This window comes from Myxocyprinus asiaticus, chromosome 7, assembly GCF_019703515.2.
Source record: "Myxocyprinus asiaticus isolate MX2 ecotype Aquarium Trade chromosome 7, UBuf_Myxa_2, whole genome shotgun sequence".
In the NCBI taxonomy this organism is placed as follows: domain Eukaryota; kingdom Metazoa; phylum Chordata; class Actinopteri; order Cypriniformes; family Catostomidae; genus Myxocyprinus; species Myxocyprinus asiaticus.
In genome coordinates this window covers 9,495,563-9,522,572 of record NC_059350.1, presented here as the reverse complement: position 1 = coordinate 9,522,572, position 27,010 = coordinate 9,495,563, and the positions used below count along the sequence as shown (strand labels likewise).

Below are 27,010 nucleotides of genomic sequence, written 5' to 3'. Positions count from 1 at the left end.
TTATTAAAAATAACTACTCAATGTAAAATGTCTCTAAAGGGATATAAAACATTCAGAGATTTAAATGCGGATGCATGGAGAATTCGGTTTTCACAACGTCAAGCGCCCCCTGCAGGAATAAAACTTTGTGTCTCACAAGACAGTCAGTGGCTGACAACATGTGGAATTTCGGTCTGTAGGTCTGTTACCCACACAAAACTTTCATATGAATTTAGATTTCACATGAGTCATATGTGATGAGCAGGCAAGAATTATAATTTTCTGAAACACCAACAGTTTTTCTGAATGTTTGATATGGTACACAGTGTATACATATTTAAGAGTATGCAATGAATATAATTTTCCATTTATCTGTGCATTAATTTGAACTGTTATTATGCACCGTGCAATGTGTTGTAATGAAACCTTTTAAATGAGGAAATAATTGCTGAGAGCACCTTTAATATAAAAGCCTATTGGGAACTGAATGATTGCCATGTTCATGTACCATGAAATTTATTTAATCATGTACTCCAGGGTACTTAGATGAATACTGGGTTAGTTGTAGTACAATTGCACTATTTTGATCCGTAATTGTATTTATATTTTTCATGTTAGATTTAGTTTTAACTAAGCTTCACAAATAGCACAAGAAAGGATGGCACACGCCCACTGATTGTTTCCAGATTCTACTGAGTGACTCAGAGGTGCTCTGTGCTTCAATGTCACTGTGCACACACATAGACTTTGACTGTGACAGTCTCTCTGCGTGTCGTTTAGTAGTTCAGTAAGGTATATGACGCGATAGTTATAGCATCGTGATTCAAAATCATGACTCATGCACTTCTTTTAGCCAGTGTCTCTCTACATAACAAAGTCTGAACACAGCTACATCCGGGTAACGTCAAGCCTCACCTCAATGTAGTGAAGAAGCGCCAATACACTCACTGCGACGTGCAGCATCTGACCTGAGATCAGTGTGATCACTTTTGATCCATCATACACAAAACGACCACATCCGATCGGAGAACAGATCCTAGATCATTCTTTAACCGTGGAAACAGAGAGCAGGGAGTTTGTGCAAGAAACACATCATGTATTTTGCAGATATACACGTTTGAGTCAGTCACTCTATAATTCGCTCACACACACACACACACATTCCGCTGACGTTTTGCCCAGCACGCGCGCACACACACTCTGCTGGCGTGATCAGAAAGGCTGCTCGCTAACACACACAACTAGTGCAGCAGCAGAAGACACAAAATTACATCGCAGCACTGTAAGTATTCAACCTCTGCTTCACATTTAAGATATGAGAGACGCGTTAATGAAATGTTCGGTATCCTCCGTTTCGTTTCAAACAACGAATTGGCATAAAACCCAACGTAGAGTTTATATACTGGCGTTTGTGTGTCTTTTATGTTGGTGTCGCGCGAGAATACTCTCTACGTACGCCCAATTTTCCGCATGTCGGGCATGTTTTTTGGTAACAATGTTGACAAACTGAGAGTTAAAAGCCCAGGCGGAGTGTGTACGTGTGTGTGTGTGTGTTCTGCTTTCATTGTTACATAGTATCGTTCTATTTGGTTGTGACGTTTTATTTGCTTGTTACATTGTAGCCGTGCGCTGATCTGCGCTTAGTGTCACACTGAAATTCTGCTGGTGTTTATGTTGAATCGAGTGAACAGGCCTTACTCGGTCTGATCACACCACTGCAAGGCCTGTACACGGTCTGATCACACCACTGCATGGCCTGTACACGGTCTGATCACACCACTGCATGGCCTGTACACGGTCTGATCACACCACTGCAAGGCCTGTACACGGTCTGATCACACCACTGCATGGCCTGCACACGGTCTGATCACACCACTGCATGGCCTGCACACGGTCTGATCACACCACTGCATGGCCTGCACACGGTCTGATCACACCACTGCATGGCCTGCTCACGGTCTGATCACACCACTGCATGGCCTGCACACGGTCTGATAACACCACTGCAAGGCCTGCACACGGTCTGATCACATACGGTCTGATCACACCACTGCATGGACTACGCGCGGTCTGATCACACCGCTGCGAGGCCTGCGTGCGGTCTGATCACACCGCTGCAAGGCCTGTACACGGTCTGATCACACCACTGCGAGGCCTGCGTGCGGTCTGATCACACCGCTGCAAGGCCTGTACACGGTCTGATCACACCACTGCAAGGCCTTACAAGGTCTGATCACACCACTGCATGGCCTGCACACGGTCTGATCACACCACTGCATGGCCTGCACACGGTCTGATCACAGACGGTCTGATCACCCCACTGCATGGCCTACGCGCGGTCTGATCACCCCACTGCGAGGCCTGCGTGCGGTCTGATCACCCCACTGCGAGGCCTGCGCGCGGTCTGATCACCCCACTGCGAGGCCTGCGCGCGGTCTGATCACCCCACTGCGAGGCCTGCGCGCGGTCTGATCACCCCACTGCGAGGCCTGCGCGCGGTCTGATCACCCCACTGCGAGGCCTGCGCGCGGTCTGATCACCCCACTGCGAGGCCTGCGCGCGGTCTGATCACCCCACTGCGAGGCTTGCGCGCGGTCTGATCACACCATTGCGAGGCCTGCTCACTCATTTCAATATAAACACCAATAAAGTTACAGCTGATCATGCACTGGAAGGCCTGCTCAATCAATTCAACTTAACCTTTAAACAATTATCCATAAAACCAACATTAATCTTTCCAACAGTCATGAACTGCTGATATGTCACACAAATCTGATGCCTGATGTTGACTTGACATGACACAGCTTTTGATTTTGTATAATTGCTGGTATAATTAATGGTGTTTTCAGCTTGTTCTACCTTCTCGACTATATCTAATAAAATTGCCACAATTTTAACATAATTTGTTGGATTGATATTCAGTTTATTGGAGTAATATATATTCAGTTATTTTTATTATTAATTATGAACTTGCAGTTTTTAGCTGTGTCCCACATTTTGTTTAACCATGTTAAAGAATGATTTTATTGAGTACAAAAAAATGGAACATTCATTACATTTGTGACACCGAAAAGAAACATAATTTGGACACCTTTTACAGCAAGCCGCTTTTTTTCTCATTTTCTAAACAATTTGTAGGCTGCATTCGTCAAGCTCAAGCATTTAACCTCATTAACAAAGTTGTTGTAAGAAAAATTTATCAAAAATTATATTTTTCTTTAAGTTACGGAAAGTATAAGTTCATCAATAACTACAAACCAGCGTTTGGTCCCTAACTAGCTAGCTCCTACTGAGTAATACATTTCAGGTCTTATATGAAATAAATATAAAATAAAACAGCTAATATAATAGATAATAAATAACAATGAAAAATTTAGTTTAAAGGGGTAGTTCTCCCAAAAATGAAAATTGTCTCATTTACGCACCCTCATGCCATCTCAGATGTGTATGACTTTGTTTCTTCTGCTGAACACAAATATAGATTTTTAGAAGAATATTTCAGCTCTGTAGGTCCTTACAATGCAAGTGAATGGTGACCAAAACTTTGAAGCTCCAAAAGCACATGAAGACAGCATAAAAGTAATCCATACGTCTCCATTGTTTTAATCCATGTCTTCTGAAGAGATAAAAATGTGTGTGAGAAATAGGGATGCTCCGATACCTGGATCGGTATCGGCTCCGATACTGAAGCTTTTAGACGGATCAGGTATCGGTCCGACGAACCCCATCCAAATCCGATACTGTGTGTTAGTCATGTTCATTACTGTCAAGCTCCAAAAATGACACAAAAGAACCATAAAAACACCATTAAAGCAGTTCATATGACTCGTGCATTTTATTCAAAGCCACTTGAAGACGTACGATAGCTCTGTGAATCACAAAAGGTTTTTAATAAGTAAATATATTTTATGCGCAGCGGCAACGTGTTAGTGAATGGTGCTGCTCTGTTGACACAAACTCATGCACAGGCTGGTGATGCACTCGCGGCTATTTTAAGCCTTCACAGCGATGCGCAATATTTGAGCGTTACTCAGGATCAGCATCTCAGATTAGGTGCTCAATAGTTCGGTTCACTTATAATATGCATTTAGAACGACACCGGAGGTGCATTTTACCAGAATTTGAATAAAAAGTGAATTAAACTACTGTGAACTTGCCTACATACAGACACATACTGGACTTCCTGGAGAGTTTAGAATGTCAAAATAAAAGTGTGAGGGTTTAAAAAGTGCATGATTTAAATCTGTTATATTTAAAATTAAAAGTTAATAATAATAATATTAATAACAATTTATTATTATTATTATTATTATTATTATTATTATTGTTGTCATCATTAATATTTGTTTACAAATTATAACTATTTAAGTTGAATGGGTTCCAAAAAATAACTGTGTGAATGAAAAGTGGACTGATGTCTTACAACTAAATTGAACAAATAAGAGATCTGAATGCTTTGAAGTCCAGATGCAAGTTGAAAAAATTTTGGAAAAAAGGCAAAAATAAAACACTGGTTTCTTTTCTACTGAAGACTTGAAGACTGGAATTACTGTTAATTTTGCTGCTATATTATCCAGTATACTAGTTAATAATAAAGAGTTTCTTAATAAGCTATACATTTATATTGAAATAATGTGTAGTTAGGGTTTGTAAAGATGTTCTAAACTGATTATGCAAAAAAACAACACTGGTATCGGCTTAGTATCGGCCGATACTGAGATTTCCAATATCGGAATCGGATCGGAAGAGAAAAAGTGGTATTGGTGCATCACTAGTGAGAAACAGATCAATATTTAAGTCCTATAATTAAATAATATTAGTAAAATATAAAGTAATATAAATATCCACTTTCACTTCTTCCACATTCTTTTGTTTTTGGCGATTCACATTCTTCGTGCATATCGCTTCTGGAGATGTAGATTTAACCACTGGAGTCGTGCGGATTACTTCTATGCTGCCTTTATGTGCTTTTTGGAGCTGCAAAGTTCTGGCCACCATTCACTTGCATTGTAAGGACCTACAGAGCTAAAATCTTAATTTGTGTTGAGCAGAAGAAAGTTATACATATCTGGGATGGCATGAGGGTGAGTAAATGATGAGAATTTTCATTTTTGTGTGAACTATCACTTTAAATTGCTATAATAATAACCCTTGTTTTAGGTATTAGTTAGTAATATGTCAGTACATTTGTGTTTTGTGTAGTAATTGAGAATAAGTCCTTCCATTTCATTGCTATTTATGTTGTAGTTTCGCTGCAGAATGTTTTGAGTGAAGGTAATATTTCAGAGATTATAAACAAAGGTGGAGTATGATTTTTATGTTTTTTCCTGTGGCAAAGGCTAAATGCGATTCCTAACGATGGCACATAGCAAACAGAAGACCTGTTCTCACAGTGTACAATAAATGTGGTCATGTGACATTTGTCAGTACAAGACCTTTTGATAGTTTAGTGATATTGTGATTGTGAGTGCGGGTGAGGTGCTGGTGGTTATTTGTTACAGGGCATCAGTTCCTTGTGACTTTGTCATGTCATGACATGTCATGTTGGTAAATCTTGGTTTAATTGCTGTCAATATTTATATAGTGCTTCTTTGAGAGTTTTTATGATTATCTTCGAAAACACTTTAATCGCAAAGTTTCTAAATTGCTGTGTATTTTGCAGAAGCTGCAATAAGTCTTTAAATAATAAATATTTTTGAAACGCTTTTGGATATTTTCATGTAAACATCCTCTACAGAAGGAATTATTAAATATGAATGTCCTTTATGGAATCATATGAAGCTGTTGTCCCTTTTTCTGGTAGTAGTGGTAGACTGATATGTTTTTTTTGGGCTTGGGATCGATGCTGTTTTCACATTGATAAAGATTTTCCCGATGATTATCGATATATATATATATATATATATATATATATATATATCAGGATTTTTTTTCATATACTATAAATAGGGTTGCTCGTTGCACAAGACGCTTTGTCTTTTCAAACATACAGGGAGCATACTGCTACATACCCAGAAATTGCTTAAGAAACATTGCCATTTCTAATCATTCAGTTTGAGCAGTTACCAGTTTCATACACTAACCTGCAAACTCATCAACGTCACTTTGTTAATTCTTGAAGTACAAAAACCTTCGTAACCTCGGACTGCCATCAGCTCAAATGTATGTGTGATCTGTCCCTTGTTCATGCCGTGACCGGCTTCAGTAAGTTTTACGATTCCTCCTTGTGGTCTTCCAAAGCTATTACCTCAGACTACATTGAATGGAAGGCAACTGGCAGTGAATTGAAAGCACACAAATTAGGCTTCAAAATGTTGGCTAATGTTAATATATCGATGCCTCAAAAATTTCAATAAAAGAATGTACCGATCAATAATTGTTTTATGTTTTGACATACCTAATATTTCATTTTTAATATTTGTAGTGGAGGGTGGCCAATGGCTAATATAATGCTGATATATATAATTTAATGACAGCAAATGAGATAAACATCAAATTCATGAAATTAAAGGAACACTTATTTCACACAATATTTACACGAAATTAGGGCTATATAAAGATATCTTAATTTGAATGATATCAATATTGATTTTTAAATTCCAAGATCAATTTTTAAATGTATGTAGCAACCCTTTACAGTGCGAGTAAATCACTTGCATATGCAACTAAATTTCACACTATGCGACTAAAAATATCTGTGATTAGCCAAGGGCAGGTAAATGTTCAGATTTCACTCACCAGTGATCGAGTAGTATAATGGTCGAAGAATTGGAGCATCGGGATCCTTTTAGTGCGTGTTGAGAGTTTTAAAAGTTTGCTTTTGGTTTGACTTGTTCCATGTAATCAGAGTGTAATTTATGTACAAAGCAACATGCAACCCAATAAGATTGAATAATGTCTCTTTTAATATCCTTTCTGTTCTTTACATTCAGTTGTCGTTTGAAAACGACAAACATAAGAAATTAATTCTAATCAAACATGGCACAGATGCAGTAAAGAAGCCATTCGAGTCTTCTCTCATCCATGTGTGTGCGCTCAACCAAAGCAACCAAAGAGTCGGAGGCGCTTAAAGAGACAGTACCAGTTTTTAGCATGTTTTCCACAAATCAATGTAAATAAAATACTTGTTAATAGTACAGATTACGCTTATAAACAAAAAAACTTGTTACAAAATATAATATATAACATTTCTTGACATCATATTGATGGAATACATGCATCTGTAAATTTGTAAAAAGCTAAAATGTGACGCATGAAAAACTAATGATAAAATATAATTGATAAAATTAATATTTTCCAAATGTACCTAGTTATGAAGTCTCCTGTATAATTAACAATTTTAGCAGAGAATATAATTTCTTTCATATGTAAGTAAAATTAACATTATTAAAGCAATATCACACAAGCAAGAGTGCTGTACGGCCCTATATCAGCAGCAGGCCGAGTGCACGTAATCACAGCTATGCTGATTTAGGGCCATACAGCACGATTGTGAGTGTGATATTATATTATACAACAGTTCAATGAAGAAGTAAATAAAAAAAATAAAAAAATAAAGAAAAAACTATGGACTGTCACAAAAAAGTGTGGAACTACTTTCTTACGCCACGGATCAGGATCTGCCATTGCTAGTTCAAAAGATGTGCACAAGCCTTCGTTACTAATTCAAAAACAACACTGTAGAACTCGTAACGATGGCTTGGGCTGTTTCTGACAAGGTATTAGAGAAACAAGGATGTGTGTGTTTGAGAGAGAAAGAATGTACGGTTACCTGCGTCTGTCGCAACTCCCAAGCAGAAATTAACTGTAAAGCTATTGTTGTTTAACTCTATTCCTCAGCTGTAGTGTTTGTCAGCTTGCTGAAGATAATGGAATTTTGGTCATACGTTGTATTATCTCTGTTAAAAAAACAGCCGTCCAAGGCAGGTAGTTTAGTTTTAAACGCCACAAACACAAGCGGAGTGATAAAAACAGTAATGTGTCCGAGTGCTCTCAAAACATATTTTGTCTAATCGGATTCGAGGACCGGATCTAACTGTTGTATAAATCTGAAAAATGCCCATATGAATCGGAATCGAATCGAATGCTTGTAAATTGGAATCGAATTGAATCAGGAATCTGTATCAACTCCCAGACCTACTTGAAATTCACATGAATATATTTGAAGGCAGACAATGTTTATTATTAGAATGTTTGTTAAATTACATCACACATTTTAATAAACAAGGCTGTTGGTAGTTTTTGGAATTGACAATATATGGGTCTATCGCTTAATTGTAAGACATGTAGCACTGACATAAGGGGAATATGATCAATGAGAGCAGCTGCTGGAAGGTGGAGGGAAAGTTCTCACTGCTGATGCAGGAACACTGGAATCTAGGACTCACACACTCTTTGCTTAGGTTATTAGCTCACAGGATTACCAGTCACAAGTTACACTGGGTCCTCTTGGAAAAACAGTGAATATTCCCATCATCTTAGTTGGAGGATTGTAGGTTGCTGCTGAAAAGTGTCTCTAAACTAAAATTCTAGCTGTCATAATTATTTTGTTGTAACAATGATTTATTGAATCAAATCATGACTAATTGTTTAGTTTAATCACTTGTATTATTGGATAACCAAATGACTGGAGGCTTTTCAGGGTGAAAGTTGAACATTGTGACTCTGAGACTTCAGTAGTAGCTCTGTCTAACATTCTGAATTACAAAATCAAGATGAAGTGTGTCATTTTTTCAATGTTAAAATACCTCTAAAATACTATCCTATCTTAATATTTAACTATAAGTAAGTAATTTATTGGTTGATTCCCTCAAAGTGTAAACACTGTGGCTCTGTGGGTCTATCAACCATCACTCCGTTTGAGCGTTTGAGCAACATTGAACACAGCAACATTGGCTCAACCAATGGTTTTAGTTTTGGGTGGGACTATCTGTTTGTTCACCAATGGTAGACTGAAAATAATCACTATTTTTTATTTTTTTTTAATTGGGATTTTTCCCCTTTTTCTCCCAATTTGGAATGCCCAATTCCCAATGCACTCTAAGTCCTGGTGGTCGCATAGTGATTCGCCTCAGTCCGGGTGGCGGAGGACGAATCCCAGTTGCCTCCGCGTCTGAGACAGTCAACCCGCGCATCTTATCACGTGGCTTGTTGAGCGCGTTGCCACGGAGACATAGCGCGTGTGGAGGCTTCACGCCATCCACCGCGGCAACCACGCTCAACTCACCACGCGCCCCACCGAGAGCAAACCACATTATAGCGACCACGAGGAGGTTACCCCATGTGACTCTACCCTCCCTAGCAACCGGGCCAATTTGGTTGCTTAGGAGACCTGGCTGGAGTCACTCAGCACGCCCTGGGATTCGAACTAGCGAACTAGCGAACTCCAGGGGTGGTAGCCAGCGTATTTTACCACTGAGCTACCCAGGCCCCCTAATAATTACTATTTTTGAAATTCTGTTTGGTTTCTCAACAGAGGCACTTTTGTTGGCTCTGCGCCCATTAAAGTGCTTCACAGAAATCGATGATTATGTTGTTGTCATGTATCTCAGTGCGGCAGTAGTTTAACCCTTAATTGACAGTCTAGAGTCTTGTGAACAGTATTCAGTCAATTTAATTTCATTTAAATTATGCGTTGCAAATAGCAAAGCCAAAATACAACGTCCACACATGTGGATGCGGGGTCGCACGAGGTTAATGTGGTCAAGTGCTATCCAAAATCGATCAGATCATCGAAAACGTATGTAAATGCAAGGTGTAAATGGGGCCAGAGCGAACACTTCCAATAGGTACCAGTACCGTCCTGAGAAAACATTTCAATGTTTGTTGATATCACTTTTTTTCCCAATGGAACATTTATTTAGCCCTCATGAAATTTAAACATGGCACGTTGTATTTTGTGAATTAATCCCTCTTGAGTTAAAGCATAAACATTAGTTACAGTAATGGTGTTGTATTTCTAAAATAATTATTTCTGTTTAAAGGAAGTACTATTTGGTTTGTAGCAGCACTGCTTTTGATTTAGAACGTGTTTGATTTCATACATTAAGATAAAAAAAAAAAAAATATCAATAACTACAATTTCTTAAGTTTAAGCATTTCTTGTGAGCTTTGTAAGTGTTTAAGGGGAATGATATCCTTTAAACTTTGCTGTGTTCTGTTGTCATGACAACCATGTGAATGCCATTAAGTGTGGTTGTCTATCAGGGCAAGCTTATTCAAGAGTCCCTTAAGATTTTACTTGTGGTTTTAGGGAAGATGGCAATGAAATACATTGACCCATGTCTTTTAACACTTTCTCTCTCACCTTGTTGCTCCAGGTCTTGAAGAGAGAACCCTACGGCTGCTACCATGCCACTATTTGGTAAACCTCACAAGAACCCCACAGATATTGTGAAAACTCTGAAGGACAACCTGTCCATCCTGGTGAAGCAGGACAAGAAGACAGAGAAGGTATGAGTTTCATTCAGTTGCTGTTACAATCTCTGTGTTTCCAAAGATCTACTGTATAGGTGAGGGGAAAAAACAATATTTCAAAGTAACGTGATAACGTACTGTATCAATATAGAAGCATCAAGAATCAATATTTTTAGTTACGTTTCTTACGTAATTATTTTACTGTCAATGGTGTGTCTATGCTCTATGCTACTTTTTGGCTCTATGAAAAAGTAGTAAGTTCAGCACTTGTTGCGCAAAGCAACGTAATCCAATGAGCTTTAATAATAAACAAGTGAGTGAAAGCATCAGTTTTTATTCGCAATACACTAAACATAAAGAATCATAATATAATCGTATCGCGACCCAGATATCGATCGATATAACTTTGTATTGCCAGGTCCCTGCTGGTTCCCACCCCAGGTCCACTGCTCAGTAAATGAAAGCCTGAAGTTTATCTTATATATTTACTCCTTATCCAGGATCTCATTCTTTCATTATCTATCCCCAGCTGTTCCAGAAGCTCTCATATGATTGTATAATGAATCTGAGTATTGAGTATTGTTGCTCCAGGTTCGCCAGATATTTTTGGCTCTTTTCAACCTGAATATCATCCTTAGAATAAGGCTTCTTTCAACTGCTGATTCTTTCCATTGTGTTTTTGCATTTTGCATTTGTTTTTTTAGAGGGATGGGGCCTGGCCCCACGCAAATCAGCATTTTAAACCAATCAGTGCACTAGATCAGATTGTGAGTTTGTTACAGCAGTGGACGTGATTGGGTGTTTTATTGTATGGCAGAGCATGCTGAGATAATCATCTCACTTTCATGCTCTCAGTGTTAACATGGACATGCGTTTGAGCAGGACAACATCTGATATGAATATATGATTGCACAATGGTTTCAGCATCTGAAACTCTTATTTCGTTAAGTCAAGTCAGTTTTATTTGTTTAGAGCTTTTCACAATACATATTTACAAAAAATAGTGCCTTAATGCTGCCACTCAACACAAGTTCATCTCAGTCGACAGCATTTGAGGCATAATTTGATTACCACAAAACGTAAAAAAAAAAAAAAATTATATAAAGCGGTGTTTCAAGGGGCCTGGGTAGCTCAGTGGTAAAATACGCTGGCTACCACCCCTGGAGTACCCTAGCTCGCTAGTTCGAATCCCAGGGCATGCTGAGTGACTCCAGCCAGGTCTCCTAAGCAACCAAATTGGCCCGGGTATACCTAGGGTAACCTCTTCGTGGTCGCTATAATGTGGTTCGTTCTCGGTGGGGTGTGTGGTTGAGTTGAGTGTGGTTGCCACGGTGGATGGCGTGAAGCCTCCACACGCGCTATGTCTCCGTGGCAACGCGCTCAACAAGCCACGTGATAAGATGCGCGGGTTGGCGATCTCAGACGTGGAGACAACTGGGATTCGTCCTCCGCCACCTGGACTGAGGCTAATCATTACGCAACCACGAGGACTTAAAAGCGCACTGGGAATTGGGCATTCCAAATTGAGAAAAAAAAAAAAAAAAAAAGGCTGGGTTTCAGTGAGGAACTTACAATGGAAGTGAATGGGGCCAGTCAGTTAACAATATGTGTGTTAACATGATTTTAGTGTAATAAAATCACTTGCTTACGTTTTCTGTGTAAAGTTATATCCAGTGATGTTGTAATGTCGGTAAGCCTGAAACGGCCGTAAAAACATCTGTTTAACAACTTCTTAGCTCAAATAACACATAAGTGCTTTTAATTAAAAATTTGCCCCATTTTCTTCCATTGTAAGTGCCTCACTGTAACCTCAATTTCTTTTTGTGACAATGATCTTGGCTGGAAGGGCACTTCTAGGGAGAGTAGCCACAGTACTAAATCTTCTCCATTTATAGACAATGTCTAACTGTGGACAAATGTATATCTAAATTCTTCGAGATCACTTTGTAACCCTTTCCAGCTTTATGCAAAGCAACAGTTCTTGATCATAGGTCTTCTGAGATCTCTTGTTTGAGGCATGGTCCATGTCAGCAGATGCTTCTTGTGTATAGCAATCTCAAAATTAAGTACTTTTTATAAGTCAAAGTAGCTCAAACCCACACCTCCAATCTCGTTTCATTAATCGGATGCCAGGTTTGCCAACTCCTGACTCGAATTAGCTTTTATTGATGTCATTAGCCTAGAGGTTCACATCCTTTTTCCAACCTACACTGTAAATGTTTGAATGATGTATTCAGCGTGGACAAGAACAATACAATAATTTGTGTGTTATTAGTTAAAACGGATTGTGTTTGTTAATTATTGTAACTTAGATGATGATCACATCAGATTTTAAATGCATATATGCATAAATGCAGGTAATTCCAAAGGGTTCACATACTTTTTCTTGCCACTGTATGCATTTAAAATTTGCAGTATTTCTAATTTTATGAGATGGACTGTAAATATTTATGACTCATTTTGATCACAGGGGCATATGCAGATTTTTGTCCAATAAAATGACGTGAACTTGTGACGTAAACTAAATGCTTTTGGCTATTTCAAAAAAGGACATGCCCTTTTATGTCCCATCCCAACTTCCTGTATTTCCTAGGAAATATGTCAGCACAGGAAAGTTAATTGCGTTACCAAACAATTTCATGGGGTCTTTAAAAGTACATTTAAAATAACACTGGAACTGCATCCTCATAGAATAGGCTCTAAAGTCCATTAGAGTACACTCTGTTAGAGATCCAAAGGTTCCTGGAAGCACTCATATTTGTAGTGTGAGTAGAAAGATCTCAAAGAGGTGGAAATATCTCCACTGCCGACCTCTCGCTCATTTTCACCTGCCTGCTAAGGCCCTTTTCAGCAGCCCCATGCTACGGTCAAGGGTTTGAAGTGCTGGGAACTTGCTGCTTGTTATTCTGGGGACCTGAGGAAAATCAATATGATTGACTACATTACCACACCGTCAAACTAAACAATTTCAGAAGCTGATGAATACCAAATGGTGATCTTTGTATAATGTTGCATGGGAAATGTTTGCCGTTCAGAGCAAAATAGGGCATTGATATTTACCATATGCTGTATACACTTATACTGTACATGTGCATTTTTCCATGTTCATTGTCATTAGAATTATTATAGCAGCCCATGCTGCCCTACAAAGGCACAACACAGTAACTGTGCCTACACGGACACAGCTTTAAAGTTAGTCTGTTTCAGTGTGGATACATTTTTGTCATTACTGGAATATTCAGTCTTTGTTTTCCCTGAATCCGATCATAGTTGAGCCAAACTTTTCAGCTTTGAAAAAATGTGTAACATCTGTGTTTTGCCTTTGCACTGCAGTATGCCTGAGGTGTATTGGATTATTAGCATATTTTGCAGCAACAGTAGGGAAATGGTGTTTTTGTTGGTCGGTGTTTTTCAGGCTTCAGAGGAGGTTTCGAAGTGTCTGGTGGCAATGAAAGAGATCCTGTATGGCACGAACGATAAGGAGCCTCACACAGAGACTGTGGCCCAGCTGGCCCAAGAACTCTACAACAGTGGACTCCTCATCTCACTGGTGGAAAACCTGCAGGTCATCGATTTTGAGGTGAGGAGGCTGTAAATCAACATCAAATGCAAATTTGCCATGTTTTACTCTCTGAATCAAAATTTCTGGTCTTATGGTGAATGATTCATTGGTGCATGTTTTTCCAAAGAAATAAAATATATGTAATCTTTCATCAAAATGTAATGTCACCTTGTTCCACCTCAGAAATGGCTTTAGTTTTTTGCTGATGTCATCAAGCCATCTTATTTTTCAGCCCCTCTCCCAGACCACCTGTCATATGGAGGCCACTTTTCATGGTCCAGTCAGTTCCAAATGGATAAAATCCATAGTCCTGCCCTACCTAAATTTTTTTTTTTTTTTTTTTACCCTATAAGCTTGACCCATGAAATAATGGTCAGAAAAAAATATATATATATTTTTTTTTAATGGAGCTATTTTTTTTTTTTAACCCTATAGAAAAAATATCATATTTTTGTATCATATTTGATACATCAGGCTTTAAAGGTCATTGTCCTCCTGAGACCCAGCAGTTCAGTTTTGTTTTTGTATAGGACTTCTGTTATCTAAGTTTCTCTTAGCCCATACATGCCACATTAGTAAATCTTGTGGTATCTTAAAATGACTCCCTGGGCTTTTTTTTTTTTTTTTTTAATAAGAGATACCAAATGTTCAATTGTTTGGAAGTTTGGGCAACTTCCTCTCCTTGGTCTATAGAAATATATAACATTACAATTCAGCGCATGAAATGTAAATAAAGTATATGTATAAAAAAAAAATTATCATATGCTATTTTTATGCACCAAACACTATATTTACGTTATATTATTTTATATTATTATATCGCATCACTAGATATTTTTGCTGGGTTTTAGGAGGTTATAGTAAAATGACATCATAATAGCTTGAAATGAAAGTGCAGGCTGTATATATAAAAATACATAGAAATATCAGTTCCCAATTTAAATGTATCTTATAAAAATAATATGTCAGTATTTTCAAAGCTCTGTGTTTTTGCATGAATGTAATGTTATGGTGATTTAGAGGTATACTTTAAAAGCAGATTGAATCATATTTAATACACGCATTGCAAGTGATTTTCTTTTCCTATAAAATATTTAATTAAATTTTAACCAAGCACAAGGTTTCAATTCAGGAAATGCTTGTATCAGCTGCTGATATTTATCATCCAATTATTTACCAAATTAAAACCATCGGCATATCGGTTATAAGCATGAAAACACTGATATGAAAAACTGATGGTTGATTTAAAATTAATTAGTAACACACTTTGTAAAAATTCTGTGAATTTAAATGCACAATCTAGAAATAAAAATAGCCACAATAAGAAGGGTTGGCACTGCTAAGAACATTCACCAAGATTCTTTCTTGTTTTCACATTAATGCAGAAAAACCAGAGTAGAGAAGGCAAAATCTGTACTCAAGTAAAAGTACTAAGTCTTTTAAAAAATAATTACTCAAGTAGAAGTAAAAGTACTAATGTTAACAATTACTTGAGTAAGAGTAAGAAAGTATCGAATTAAAAGATTACTCAAGTAGCGAGTTACTAGTTACATTGCAAAGATCTGATTATTTTAACACCTTGCATGCATTAATCATGTGCTTATGTCATCCTTTATACCCACTGTTACAGTGATAGATTAAAAATGAAAATGATGTCATTTATTCACCCTCATGTTCTAAACCAGTATGACTTGGACACAATGAACACAATTAAGGAGATGTTAGACAGAATTTTAGCCTTAGTCACCATTCACCTCCATTTGTTTGTCATTTTTTAAAGTGAATGGTGACTGAGGATGCCAGTCCCTAACATTCTGCTTAACACCTTGTTTTTGGTTCCAGAGAAAACGAAGACACAAAGGTTTGCAACAACGAGAGTGAGTCTGAATGATGACAGAATATTAATTTATGGGTGAACTATCACTTTAAGGATGCTTGACAGATCGGGTTTGAAAATTAGAAGAAAGGTTTGGAAACTTTTCTAGCAATTATTACAGAAAAAAACGAAATATCTCACAGGCTCAATTATATTATGTATAATATTGTATATTTTAGTTACGAATCAAAGCAAGATCATGCATTATTAATGCCTAATGTTGCTATTTCACAACCTTTTAAAGTCCTGCATGGATTCTTGGTTCAGTATATTCTGTAGCTTACAGTATATACACTGACAAAAGAATTTAGATCATAAGTTTTGTACAATAAAAAGTTAAGTTGCATCTTATTTCTGTGTCTAGAAGTGCATTTAGGCTTATTTTAGTTCAGAGCTCTGTTCTCTGTAAATGTAACTAAGTAATTGTAGTGCGTTACTACCCACCTCTGCTTACCTGTAGGCTACATGATGAGGGAAACCATTCAAAATGCTTTGAAACCAGCAGACTTTGACTTCTGAGACATCAGAATAATATGCATTAAATTAATGATTGATTGAATTAAGATTGAACTCACAATGTGGCCTTACTAAACCGGTTACTAAACCTTAAAAGGCTGCATTTTAAAATATATTCTGCATTCAGTGCTTTAGACAGGGCTTAAGTCAGCACTGTGTGAGCAAGCGGCGCCCTCTAGTGGTCTGGATGACATTATCCATTATACCACTATAATACAGAATTTAAAAGGTAGTTTTGTTCGTTTGGTTAAAACTTTCTATTTTTCCTTGATGTGGTTGACATTTCCATGGAAATGCCCAACATATGCATAATAGAATTTGTAATGTTCTATTATATACAGCAAGGTTATTATCGTAAACTAAAACTAAATGTAATAAAAACATTTTTATAAACTGAAATAAAAATAAAAATCAACATAATTAGAAAAACTGAAACTAAACTAAATGTTCATGGCTATGAAAAAACTAAACTAAAATAAAAATAATTGAAAAAAAAATATTTAGTTTTCATTTTGTTGCGATTAGGTTTTTAAACCTTTAAACCCACTATCACATTAACATAAAGATGCCACTAGGCGGCGATAGCGCTAGCAGATGTCTATTGCCCTCATTATAGTAGCAAAGACAGAGTGGGAGGGAATCACTACAGTACATCATAGAGAGAAGCAAAGCAGTTAGAAAACTAGGATGACCAGAAGTCGGTCCCTGTTTTGCGAGGTGTGTCCCGTCATTTCTCTAAAAATGTAATAATGTCCCGGTTTCAGCTGTTAGGCTTACAGATTTTTTTTCATTGAAATTAAATATCCTCAACATCCTTATTGGTATCGTGTCTTGTATCGTTTGCAGAGAAGGGAAGATATTTTATTGCATTGCACGATGATTTGACGATACTTTAATTCTATCAATCCACAGTAATCTGCCCAGAATCTATCTGGTTACCATGACAACGACTCACGTGCTTGGTGTTCTCTGCTGCTCTTTGTCATCATCCAACACAAATTAGAAATGCCCAAATGAAAATGCATGTTCAACAAGCTAAAAGAAGCCAATCTATTTCTTATATATATATATATATATATTTGCATGTATTGCAAACCCCCCCAGGTGTCCTAGTTTGAGACTTTCAAAATCTGGTTACCCTATAGAAAACATGCTAGCCGCATCTGGGAATTCAATTGACACATTTGAACCTTTCTTGGAATGACCATTCATTGTGTTGCCAATGCATGATGTTAAAAAAAAAGAGAACAGAATCAAAATAATATCCAGTAATTTATTCTGACTTTTTTTCTCTCTCTCTGTCCCACACACACACACACACACACACACACACACACACACACACACACACAGTCTTTTCACTCATTCTGTCTTACACGGTCAATCAGTGATTTGTTGTACATTTCATTTGGAATTGGTATAGAGTTGTGTTTGATGTGCAGTTTTCAGAGTTGCGACAAGACTGACTTTCTCATGTCAAATGCATGAAAGAGGATTTTGTGTTTAAAGTTCAGTGAAAAAGAAGCATTTGTAAATCGGAATTGTTTTCTTCTACTGTAATATCAGTAATGAAATTCAGTCTTGTTAAAATTATGATTTTTAATATTATAAGTATTATTTACAAACTGTACATTTGGGTGTCCAGCTATATGACCCAAATAACACAAATGCCTTTTTTCACCATTCTATATGTATCATTTTATGTAAAAAACTAAAATAAAAGCTAAATGTAATGAAAAACTAAAACTAAACTATAAAATATTAAAAAACTAAACTAAAACTAACAAAGAACTAACAAACAAAATAACTAAATTGGAGTGAAGAATTTTAAACAAAATAGAAATAAAAACTAAATAAAAAATGTAAAACTATTATAACCTTGATATACAGTACTGAAATGCAAACACAAAAGTGCAAAAATGTTCATATCAGTCATCATGTTATCATATTTTTTTATCTTTTTATTTCTATTTATCTTGTCATATGTTCAACAGATTCAATCCATGTTTAATGGAAATTATTTATTGTTAGAACAGTTAAAAAAAAAAAAAAAAAAAAAAAAAGGATTTGTACCTATTTGTATTTTTTATTTTTTTTTTTTTAAAGCAAAAAATTCCAAAGTATTATGACAAAATAATGTAAGTGGCAAAATAGCGGTATCGGCCTATAACTTTTTGTTCAAATCGGTAATGGCCAAAAATGTCGGTACATCCCTAGCTAATACTCATTTTGAAATATCAGTAACAACATACAATGTTATTGTTACTTTATCAAAGTCAGCAAATATTTTACAGCAAAAGCATGGAAACTTTTAACTGGAGACACTTTTTTTCCGTATTCATCATGTTGATGATGTAGGTCGAGGCTTTAGAAAATCATGTATCGAATATGACACGCACGTTTATACAGGGTTAAAATGCTATGGTGTTTTTCCTGTTCTGTGTGCATTCCTTTATGTTTATAATTGTAATCAGTGGAATAATGATTGACATTGTGTGTGTGTGCAGGGTAAGAAAGATGTGTGTCAGATCTTCAACAACATCCTGCGCAGGCAGATTGGGACCCGCAGCCCAACAGTGGAATATTTCTGCTCTCATCAGGACGTTCTCTTTATCTTACTCAAAGGGTGAGAGGCGGCCCCATCAATCAGCACTTATTTAACATTGCCTTCATTAACATTCATATTTGAATTGGTAGGTACTTCTGTAATCAAGTTAATAGGCATGTTTACATGGAGACCACAAATAATCTTGGTTGCTTTTGGTTGTTTCTGAGTATGTGACCTTTTTGCAGGTATGAGACTCCTCAGGTGGCATTGAACTGTGGGATTATGCTGCGTGAGTGCATCCGGCACGAGCCTCTCGCCAAAATCGTCCTCCACTCTGAACACTTCAAAGATTTCTTCAGCTATGTGGAGATGTCCACATTTGATATCGCCTCCGATGCTTTCGCCACCTTTAAAGTGAGTGAAATGTCGTCATTTGCTTCTCTCTGTTGGTAACCAAATGCCAATGCTGATACGTCTGGTTTACATTTCACAGACGTTTTCATTGTTTAGTGTAATAACCTAGACTAATTTACAGGAAATGTGTTTGTTTTCTTTCAACAGGACCTGCTCACGAGACACAAGGTTCTGGTGGCGGAATTTTTAGAACAGAATTACGATGCGGTAAAATGCTTGTTGTTGTTTTTCATGCTGGTTTTTATTGTAGAATCCTGTAAAGCTGAGATCTTCAATGGCTCTCACTGATCTTACAGGTGTTTGATAACTACGAGAAACTCCTTCACTCTGAGAACTACGTGACCAAGAGGCAGTCATTGAAGGTGTGCTTTCTAACATATGATTTTTGTCATCCGGAGTATGCTCTGTCATTAATGTCATGTGCTCGTATGTGGTTGTGACAGCTGTTGGGTGAGCTGCTCCTGGACAGACACAACTTCACCGTGATGACGCGGTACATCAGCAAACCAGAAAACCTGAAGCTCATGATGAACCTGCTGAGAGACAAGAGTCCCAACATTCAGTTTGAGGCTTTCCATGTCTTTAAGGTATGTGTTTATGAATGTAGCATCATGCAAAAGCAATAGTTTATGGTTACCGATGCCATTGAAGAAATGCGCCATTCACAGTCAGTCATGATTCATTTATTCACCGAGCGAAAGTGTTGGATAATAGTAGTGGGGTTACAGAGATTGAATGAGTGAGTAGTATTTGGCTGGTCATGTGATATCAATCTAAAATAACACCGCTTTCATTAGGCTACCAATGATATTTGAAACACATTTGACCTTTGTGTACAACTTTTTAAAATGAAGAATACAGTGGCAAGAAAAAGTATGTGAATCTTTTGGAATTAGCTGGTTTTCTGCATTAATTGGGCATAAAATGTGATCTCATCTTCATCAAAGTCACAAGTATAGACAAACACAATGTGCTTAAGCTAACGACATAAACAATTATAATCTTTCATGTCTTTATTGAACGCATCCCTTTAAAAATTCACAGAGCTGTGGAAAAAGTAAATGGGGTGATAAATGGGGGGGATATTGGGATGATGTTTTCATGTTGGTATGTGGTGCCCTTTTTTATGCCATACATAGTCATGCGTGTTCTTGCCAAACAGTTCAACCTTAGTTTCATCAGTCTACAAAACATTTTCCCAGTAGCGTTGTGGAGTGTCAAAGTGGTCTTTGGCAAACTTCAGGCACGCAGCAATATTTTTATTTGAAAGCAGCGGCTTCCTTCGTGGTGTCCTGCCATGGACACTATGCCTGTTTAATGTTTTCCGTATAGTAGACTCATGAACAGAGATGTTAACCAGTTCCAATGATTCCTTCAAGTCTTTAGCTGTCACTCTAGGGCTCTTTTTTTACCTCATTGAGCATTCTGTGGTGTGCCCTTTGAGTCATCTTGGCTGGACGGCCACTTCTAGTGACAGTAGCCACAGTCAGGGTTTCCATGGGTCCTTAAAAAGTCTTAAATTTACTTTTTAAAATTTAAGGCCATAAAAAGTCTTAAATAAATTACAAGAAGTCTTAAATTTCGTTTGCTGAGGTCTTAAATTTTGCGGCATGAATAGAGGAGATGCTTAAAACAGAAGAACCTGCGTGAGTTAAAATCATCTCTCTCTCATTCTCTCGTGCATTCGTCATTTAGCAGCTGACGCTTGAGTTTAGTGTGAGCACGTGCAGGGCAGCGCATTTTTACTTTACGATGTTACACATGTATAAACCTTCATAAACCCATTAATTAGAAATGCAAATGCTGTTATTTTGCATCTCTGTAAGCGAGCGATGCGCTAACAATTGACAAAGCTGTCAACGTGACAGTTTGCAAGCGCGCGAGTTTGGAGCGTCTTTTGACACCTTTCAGATCTTGGCACTTCCTTATTTTACTTTACCTTTGACAATAATTGTAAAGCTAACAGAACTACTCAGCTGCAGAGTTACACCTGTTACATCTCTCATCTCCATCTCTCTAGATCTGACATATACAGGTATTTTCTCTGCCATCTCAATCAGCCAATTTAATAATATACAAAACAATAATAATATAATGATATAAAATTAAAATATTAATAATATACATATGAAAATATATTATCTATTTCATATTTAGTATACAATGTTACATCATAACTAATTATGCAGCACAGTTCTCTTTTATAATTTAATCAGTTAACATTTTCAAAACATATTGTCAACTTTAATTGGCCATTTTTTAATTGACGAGTTTTGACTTTTACTTGAGATATTTCACACAAAAATTAAAATTGTCATCACTTACCTTCATGCTGTTGCAAACCTGTATGACTTTATTATTTCAGGGGATATCAAAAGGAGATATTAGGGAGTTTCAGTCACCATTCACTTACATTGAATGAAAAACAAGATGCAGTGACAGTGAATGGTGACTGAGACCAAACGTTTTGCTCAACATCTCCTTTTTTGGGGGGCCTGGGTAGCACAGTGGTAAAATACGCTGGCTACCACCCCTGGAGTTCCCTAGCTCGCTAGTTCGAATCCCAGAGCATGCTGAGTGACTCCTAAGCAACCAAATTGGCCCGGTTGCTAGGGAGGGTAGAGTCACATAGGGTAACCTCCTTGTGGTCGCTATAATGTGGTTCGTTCTCGGTGGGGCGCATGTTGAGTTGAGCGTGGTTACCGCGGTGGGTGGCGTGAAGCCTCCACACGCGCTATGTTTCCGCTCAACAAGCCACGTGATGAGATGCGGGGGTTGATGGTCTCAGACGCCACTCGGATTGAGGCGAATCACTACGCGACCACGAGGACTTAAAAGCACATTGGGAATTGGGCATTCCAAATTGGGAGAAAAAGGGAAAAAAAATAAAAAAACATCTCCTTTTTTGTTCCACGGCAGAGAAAATTCATACAGACTCAAGGGTGACCAGTGATGACAGAAATTTCATTTTTAAATGAACTGCCCTTTAACTACCTGTTAAAGTATTTGGTAAAGGTATCTGCCAGGAAAAAAAAAATATAAATGTCATTCAGCACATGCTAGACCTTATTCACAGCAACGGCATACACATTTTTTGACGAGAATGACCACGAGGCTGTGAGGGATAGACGTACAGTCTCTTCAATGGGCTGTGCTGCAGTTTAAAGTGTTTTTGGATCGTTCCGCAGACAAAACATTGGAAAAATATCTTTTCAAGGACATTCAGTAGACAAAAAAACTCCAGACAACATGAGTTGTGGAAAATCAGATGGGATATTGGAGCTTTTTACAGATTTATACTGTGCATGCCATTGAAGAGGTGGTAAGTCTATCCCTCACAGCTTAATTTCCATTCCCATTCCCATTAAAAATCAAACATGGCACTACTGTGAATAAAGTCTATTGACCAATCCTCTTGTTTACAAAAATGTCAGGGCATGTGCAGTAAGTGGTGGCAGAAAGCCCACTGACTGTTTTGTTGATTTGACAGATTAGATAATTAAATGAAAGTATGACACAAAACCATCATAAATACAAACATATTCTTAGCGATAAATGTACTATAATAAAATGAGTTAATAAATATCATGTAATCATGTTTGCTATGAATTTGTGCTGCAAAGTTGTGAGTTGAAATGATCTCCTCAGTCCAGTCAGTTCTGTTGATGGCTTGAAGCCACAGCAGTCAATGAGAGCCCTCAGAATCATTTTTCAACAACGTAATCCGATAAAAATGGACTTTTTGCACATGGTTTTTGCCACCACTTCCGTGTTTGACATAAGCAGTGACATTGCCAAAGCATTGGTCTATTGCGTCACGTCTTGCTGGAAAGCAAGTGACTAAAGAGAAGGGTCACATTATAGGTTCCATACTTTAGGCTACATGCATTCTTAATGAATTCATTAAGAGTTTTAAAGTTGTATTAACTTATTTAAAAAAAGAAAACACAAATGCACAATAAAATATAAAAAACATGTCCAGAGACATCCAAGTAGTCTCAGTGGTTTTGTATTTACCAGCTAAAGAATTATTTTATTATTATTATTATTATTGCGAAAGTGGTCTTAAATTTTTCTTTTATTTGGCCTTAAAAAGTTTTAAGTCTTACATTTCATTCCTTCGAACCTGCAGAAACCCTGCACAGTACTAAATCGTCTGTATTTATAGACAATTTGTCAAAGTGTGGACAGATTAATATCTATGCTCTTTGGGATAACTTAGTAACCCTTTCCAGCTTTATGCACAGCAACAATTCTTGATCGTAGGTCTTCTGATATCTATTTTTTTGTGAGGCATGGTCAACGTCAGCAGATGCTTCTTTTGAATAGCAAACTTAAAATGTTTAAGTGCTTTTTATAAGTCAGAGTAGCTCTAACCCACACCTCCAATCTTGTTTCATTAATTGGACTCTTATGTTTTTATTGACGTCATTAGCCTAGGGCAGTGGTTCTCAACCTTTTTTTGATGAACGCCCCCCTACTTTATTCCCTTACCCCAGCCCCCTACCCTTCTTCACTACCATGGTTAGATGTAACATGATTTCTATAAAACAAACTATGGCATTTTTTTGTAAATATAAACAGTAGACATACACTAAGCACATGTAAAAACAATAAATACAAAATATAAATATTTATAAGTTGTAACAAAAATGTATTATATTCCCTCACTCCCCTAATGTAGCCTATGACAAATTTAATAGAGTTGAAGTAGTGATCTGATAATATTTATTATCAATCTATTTCTGCCTAAAGTACATTTAGTTTTACTATAGTAAATTCAAGGGTGGTGATGTAGAATTCTGTGCTGAATTCAAATGGTTTCCGCTTCTCGCGCCTTGCTTCTCACTGATTCTCGCAGAGCTGCGCACTTAAGAGCTCGAGACCAGTCTGCGAATAAAAATGCACCTTCTTTGCGCTCGCGCTGCTCTGTCCATTGAGCCGTATCCATCTATAGAGCCATACAGCTGCATTAGCGGAGGTTGTGCCTCTGCCTGTGTATTTGACGCTGCTAAACCAGATACTTCAAATGTGTCGCTAGACTTCAGAATCTGATGAACCGCGGTACAAATGCGTACCAACCCAAATAATTGAGAACCAACTGATATACTCCAAGTCTAGATAAATGTTTTAATGCAAACAGGAACTTGACGATATATTTTATTATTATGACTGATAAACACCCCCCATTTGTAACCTAATGCCCCCATCTCTACTAATTTGCTCTCAGCACCCCCTGGCATCCTTTGAACGCCCCCCGTAGAGAAACCCTGGCCTATGGGGTTCACATACTTTTTTCCCACCTACAATGTGAATGTTTGAATGATGTATTCAATATGTACAAGAACAGTACAATAATTTGTGTGTTATTAGTTCAAACTTTTTTTTTAGATTTTATTGTAACTTAGATGAAGATCAAACCAGATTTTTAAACAAATTTATACATAAATGCAGGAAATTCCAAAGGGTTCACATACTTTCTTGCCACTGTATATTACTGAAAGCACCTTTTAACTACTGAACTATCATAGTTTGTTATTAATGAAAGTTATAAAGTGTTTCCAGCTCTTCTGGCATGTTTCCTTTAAACAGTCGTATAGAATTTTACTGAATGTTAAGCTTGTTTCATTTGTTTTATTTTCTCAGGTGTTTGTGGCCAATCCAAACAAAACACAGCCCATCGTAGACATTCTGTTGAAGAACCAGACAAAACTCATCGACTTCCTTAGCAACTTTCAGAAGGATCGCACGGACGATGAGCAGTTTAACGATGAAAAGACGTACCTCGTCAAACAAATACGAGACCTAAAGAAGCCAGCTTCCTAAACTTTAGCTATTGCAGTATTAGAAAACAAAACGAAAAAAATCACAAAAATATATTAACAATAGTAATTCTATTTAAAATCTTGAAGTCTTAGTTTCGAGGCTAACAGAAGATGGTTTCTGATTCATTGATGTTCTCTTTTCTGATTTACTTTTTCATGGTTTTGTTTTTTTAATTATTATTGCAAACTCTTGTGCCATGAATAGGATGTTTAAAAAGTAAGTATCAGCCAATTTCGATTACAGGAAGAACCGCCTAATAACATCAAGAAACAGGAAGTGCAGATTAATTTCTGATGTTTTCCATGTTTTGCTATGCTAGTGGAAGAGAGGTGAAATTCCCGATTTATGTATGAGTTGCACTAACCTTCATATTTGCATTCCTTCACCTTTCGGTCTACTCGAGATTTTCATCTTTCTCAGGCATCGATATGGCTTACATTCGCTTTTGTTTCATTAGCCTGTGCTTTATTCAAAACACTACAAACCTGATCATTTCCTCCCTTTATTCTGATTTTTTTAAATTTGTTTTTCAATTCGTACTTTGTAAGAATTATTTAGAAGAAAGATTTCATTTCAGTATTTTAATTGTCCTTTTTGATACATAATGTACATTTTGAGTTGGTGCCAGGCCATTTTTGATTGCGTAAAGCAAGCATCAATACTTTTATATATTTTTATTTGATGATGTTTACTTATGTTTAAGAAAAACAAAAAGGTGATTTTACTCTTAAGGTGGTTGCCATTTTAGAAGACTCTAGAAAAATCAACTTTGGCACTGTTTAGGATCTTTTGTTTCAGCGAACCGGTGTATATTCCAACTTATATAGATCTATAAAACATCTATACTGTAGTGCTTTGGTATTACTATGGTATACTTAATACTATAGTATACTTAGTGATATAGTATGTTTTACTTTAGTATATCAGTAAAGTACTTTTCATACTGTAGTGCAGCTGTAGTATAATCTTCATTTCTATACTACAGTATTCCTGTAGAATGTATTTTGTGCTCAAACCCATAATCCATAATGATTTTGACAGACAACAGAAGTGAATCATTGCATACCTGAAACAAGATGAAATGAGGTCGCAAATGTACAAAACGGGTGCCTTTTTGTTCTTGAGTTGTTAATTTACTCTTGCTCATTTTTTATTTTAAAAGAAATATTGGAAGGGGGAGCTTAATTTCATTTTATTATTTGTAATATGTTCTCATTGAGCATATTTAGCCTAATTAAGCGATGAACCTCTTTAACTCGCTATATTTGAGTTTTGCTGTTGAAGAAAATTCATTAAACTTCATTCCTTTTCCTCTACAGTTGATTCAATTCAGTTTTTATTATTCTCTTATGATTAGTTTTATGGGTTGAATTACGCTTAAGTGGTGTGGACCCATCAAAAGCATTCATTTACTCATTCAACATGGTATTCTGTGACATTTTGATTTATTCCAAATAAAATACATTTGGACTGAAATAGGGAATAAAACTTGAAAAAGGTTCTCAAAATGTTTATTAGTTACCAAAACATTGAAACATGAACAAGCTCTTTTGTAGATTGCTTGACCTTGCACAGTGTGAAGCAGATTGATTGGTACTTCAAAGCAACTGTTGTCAGATTTCAAATCTATCCATCTGAGCCAAATGTAATATATCTGAATATACAGTATCTATTAGCTACAGTAAAATGAAATGTCGAACCATCTGTTCATAATATTTAAATTTCAGCGTTGAGTTGTCCATTTTCATACGGTTGCAGTTTCCCTCTGAAATGCTAATAGTACCATATTATCAATAAAGAAAAACTGAAGCATTGGTAGTATTATCGACTCTTTGTCAAAATATGTTTCTGATGTAAAAATCAACATGCCGTT

General features: G+C 36.9%; 1 protein-coding gene across 1 annotated transcript; it reads left to right on the top strand.

The window, feature by feature from the left end:
* The first annotated feature begins 994 nt into the window (after positions 1 to 994).
* Positions 995 to 26,951, top strand: cab39l (calcium binding protein 39-like). Its single transcript, XM_051703823.1, has 9 exons — positions 995 to 1,261; positions 10,299 to 10,431; positions 13,811 to 13,975; positions 18,857 to 18,975; positions 19,143 to 19,311; positions 19,459 to 19,518; positions 19,608 to 19,673; positions 19,755 to 19,898; positions 24,958 to 26,951. Exons 2-9 carry the CDS (start codon positions 10,330 to 10,332, stop codon positions 25,135 to 25,137), a joined length of 1,005 nt encoding a protein of 334 aa, XP_051559783.1. The 5' UTR covers positions 995 to 1,261; positions 10,299 to 10,329; the 3' UTR covers positions 25,138 to 26,951.
* The last annotated feature ends 59 nt before the right edge of the window (positions 26,952 to 27,010 follow it).

Excerpts from the sequence above, each read along its gene's own strand:
- cab39l (XM_051703823.1), top strand. The coding sequence starts at position 10,330 with ATGCCACTATTTGGTAAACCTCACAAGAACCCCACAGATATTGTGAAA. Across the intron at positions 18,976-19,142 it reads CTCTTTATCTTACTCAAAGG|GTATGAGACTCCTCAGGTGG; the intron begins GTGAGAGGCGGC and ends ACCTTTTTGCAG. Across the intron at positions 19,674-19,754 it reads CCAAGAGGCAGTCATTGAAG|CTGTTGGGTGAGCTGCTCCT; the intron begins GTGTGCTTTCTA and ends TGGTTGTGACAG.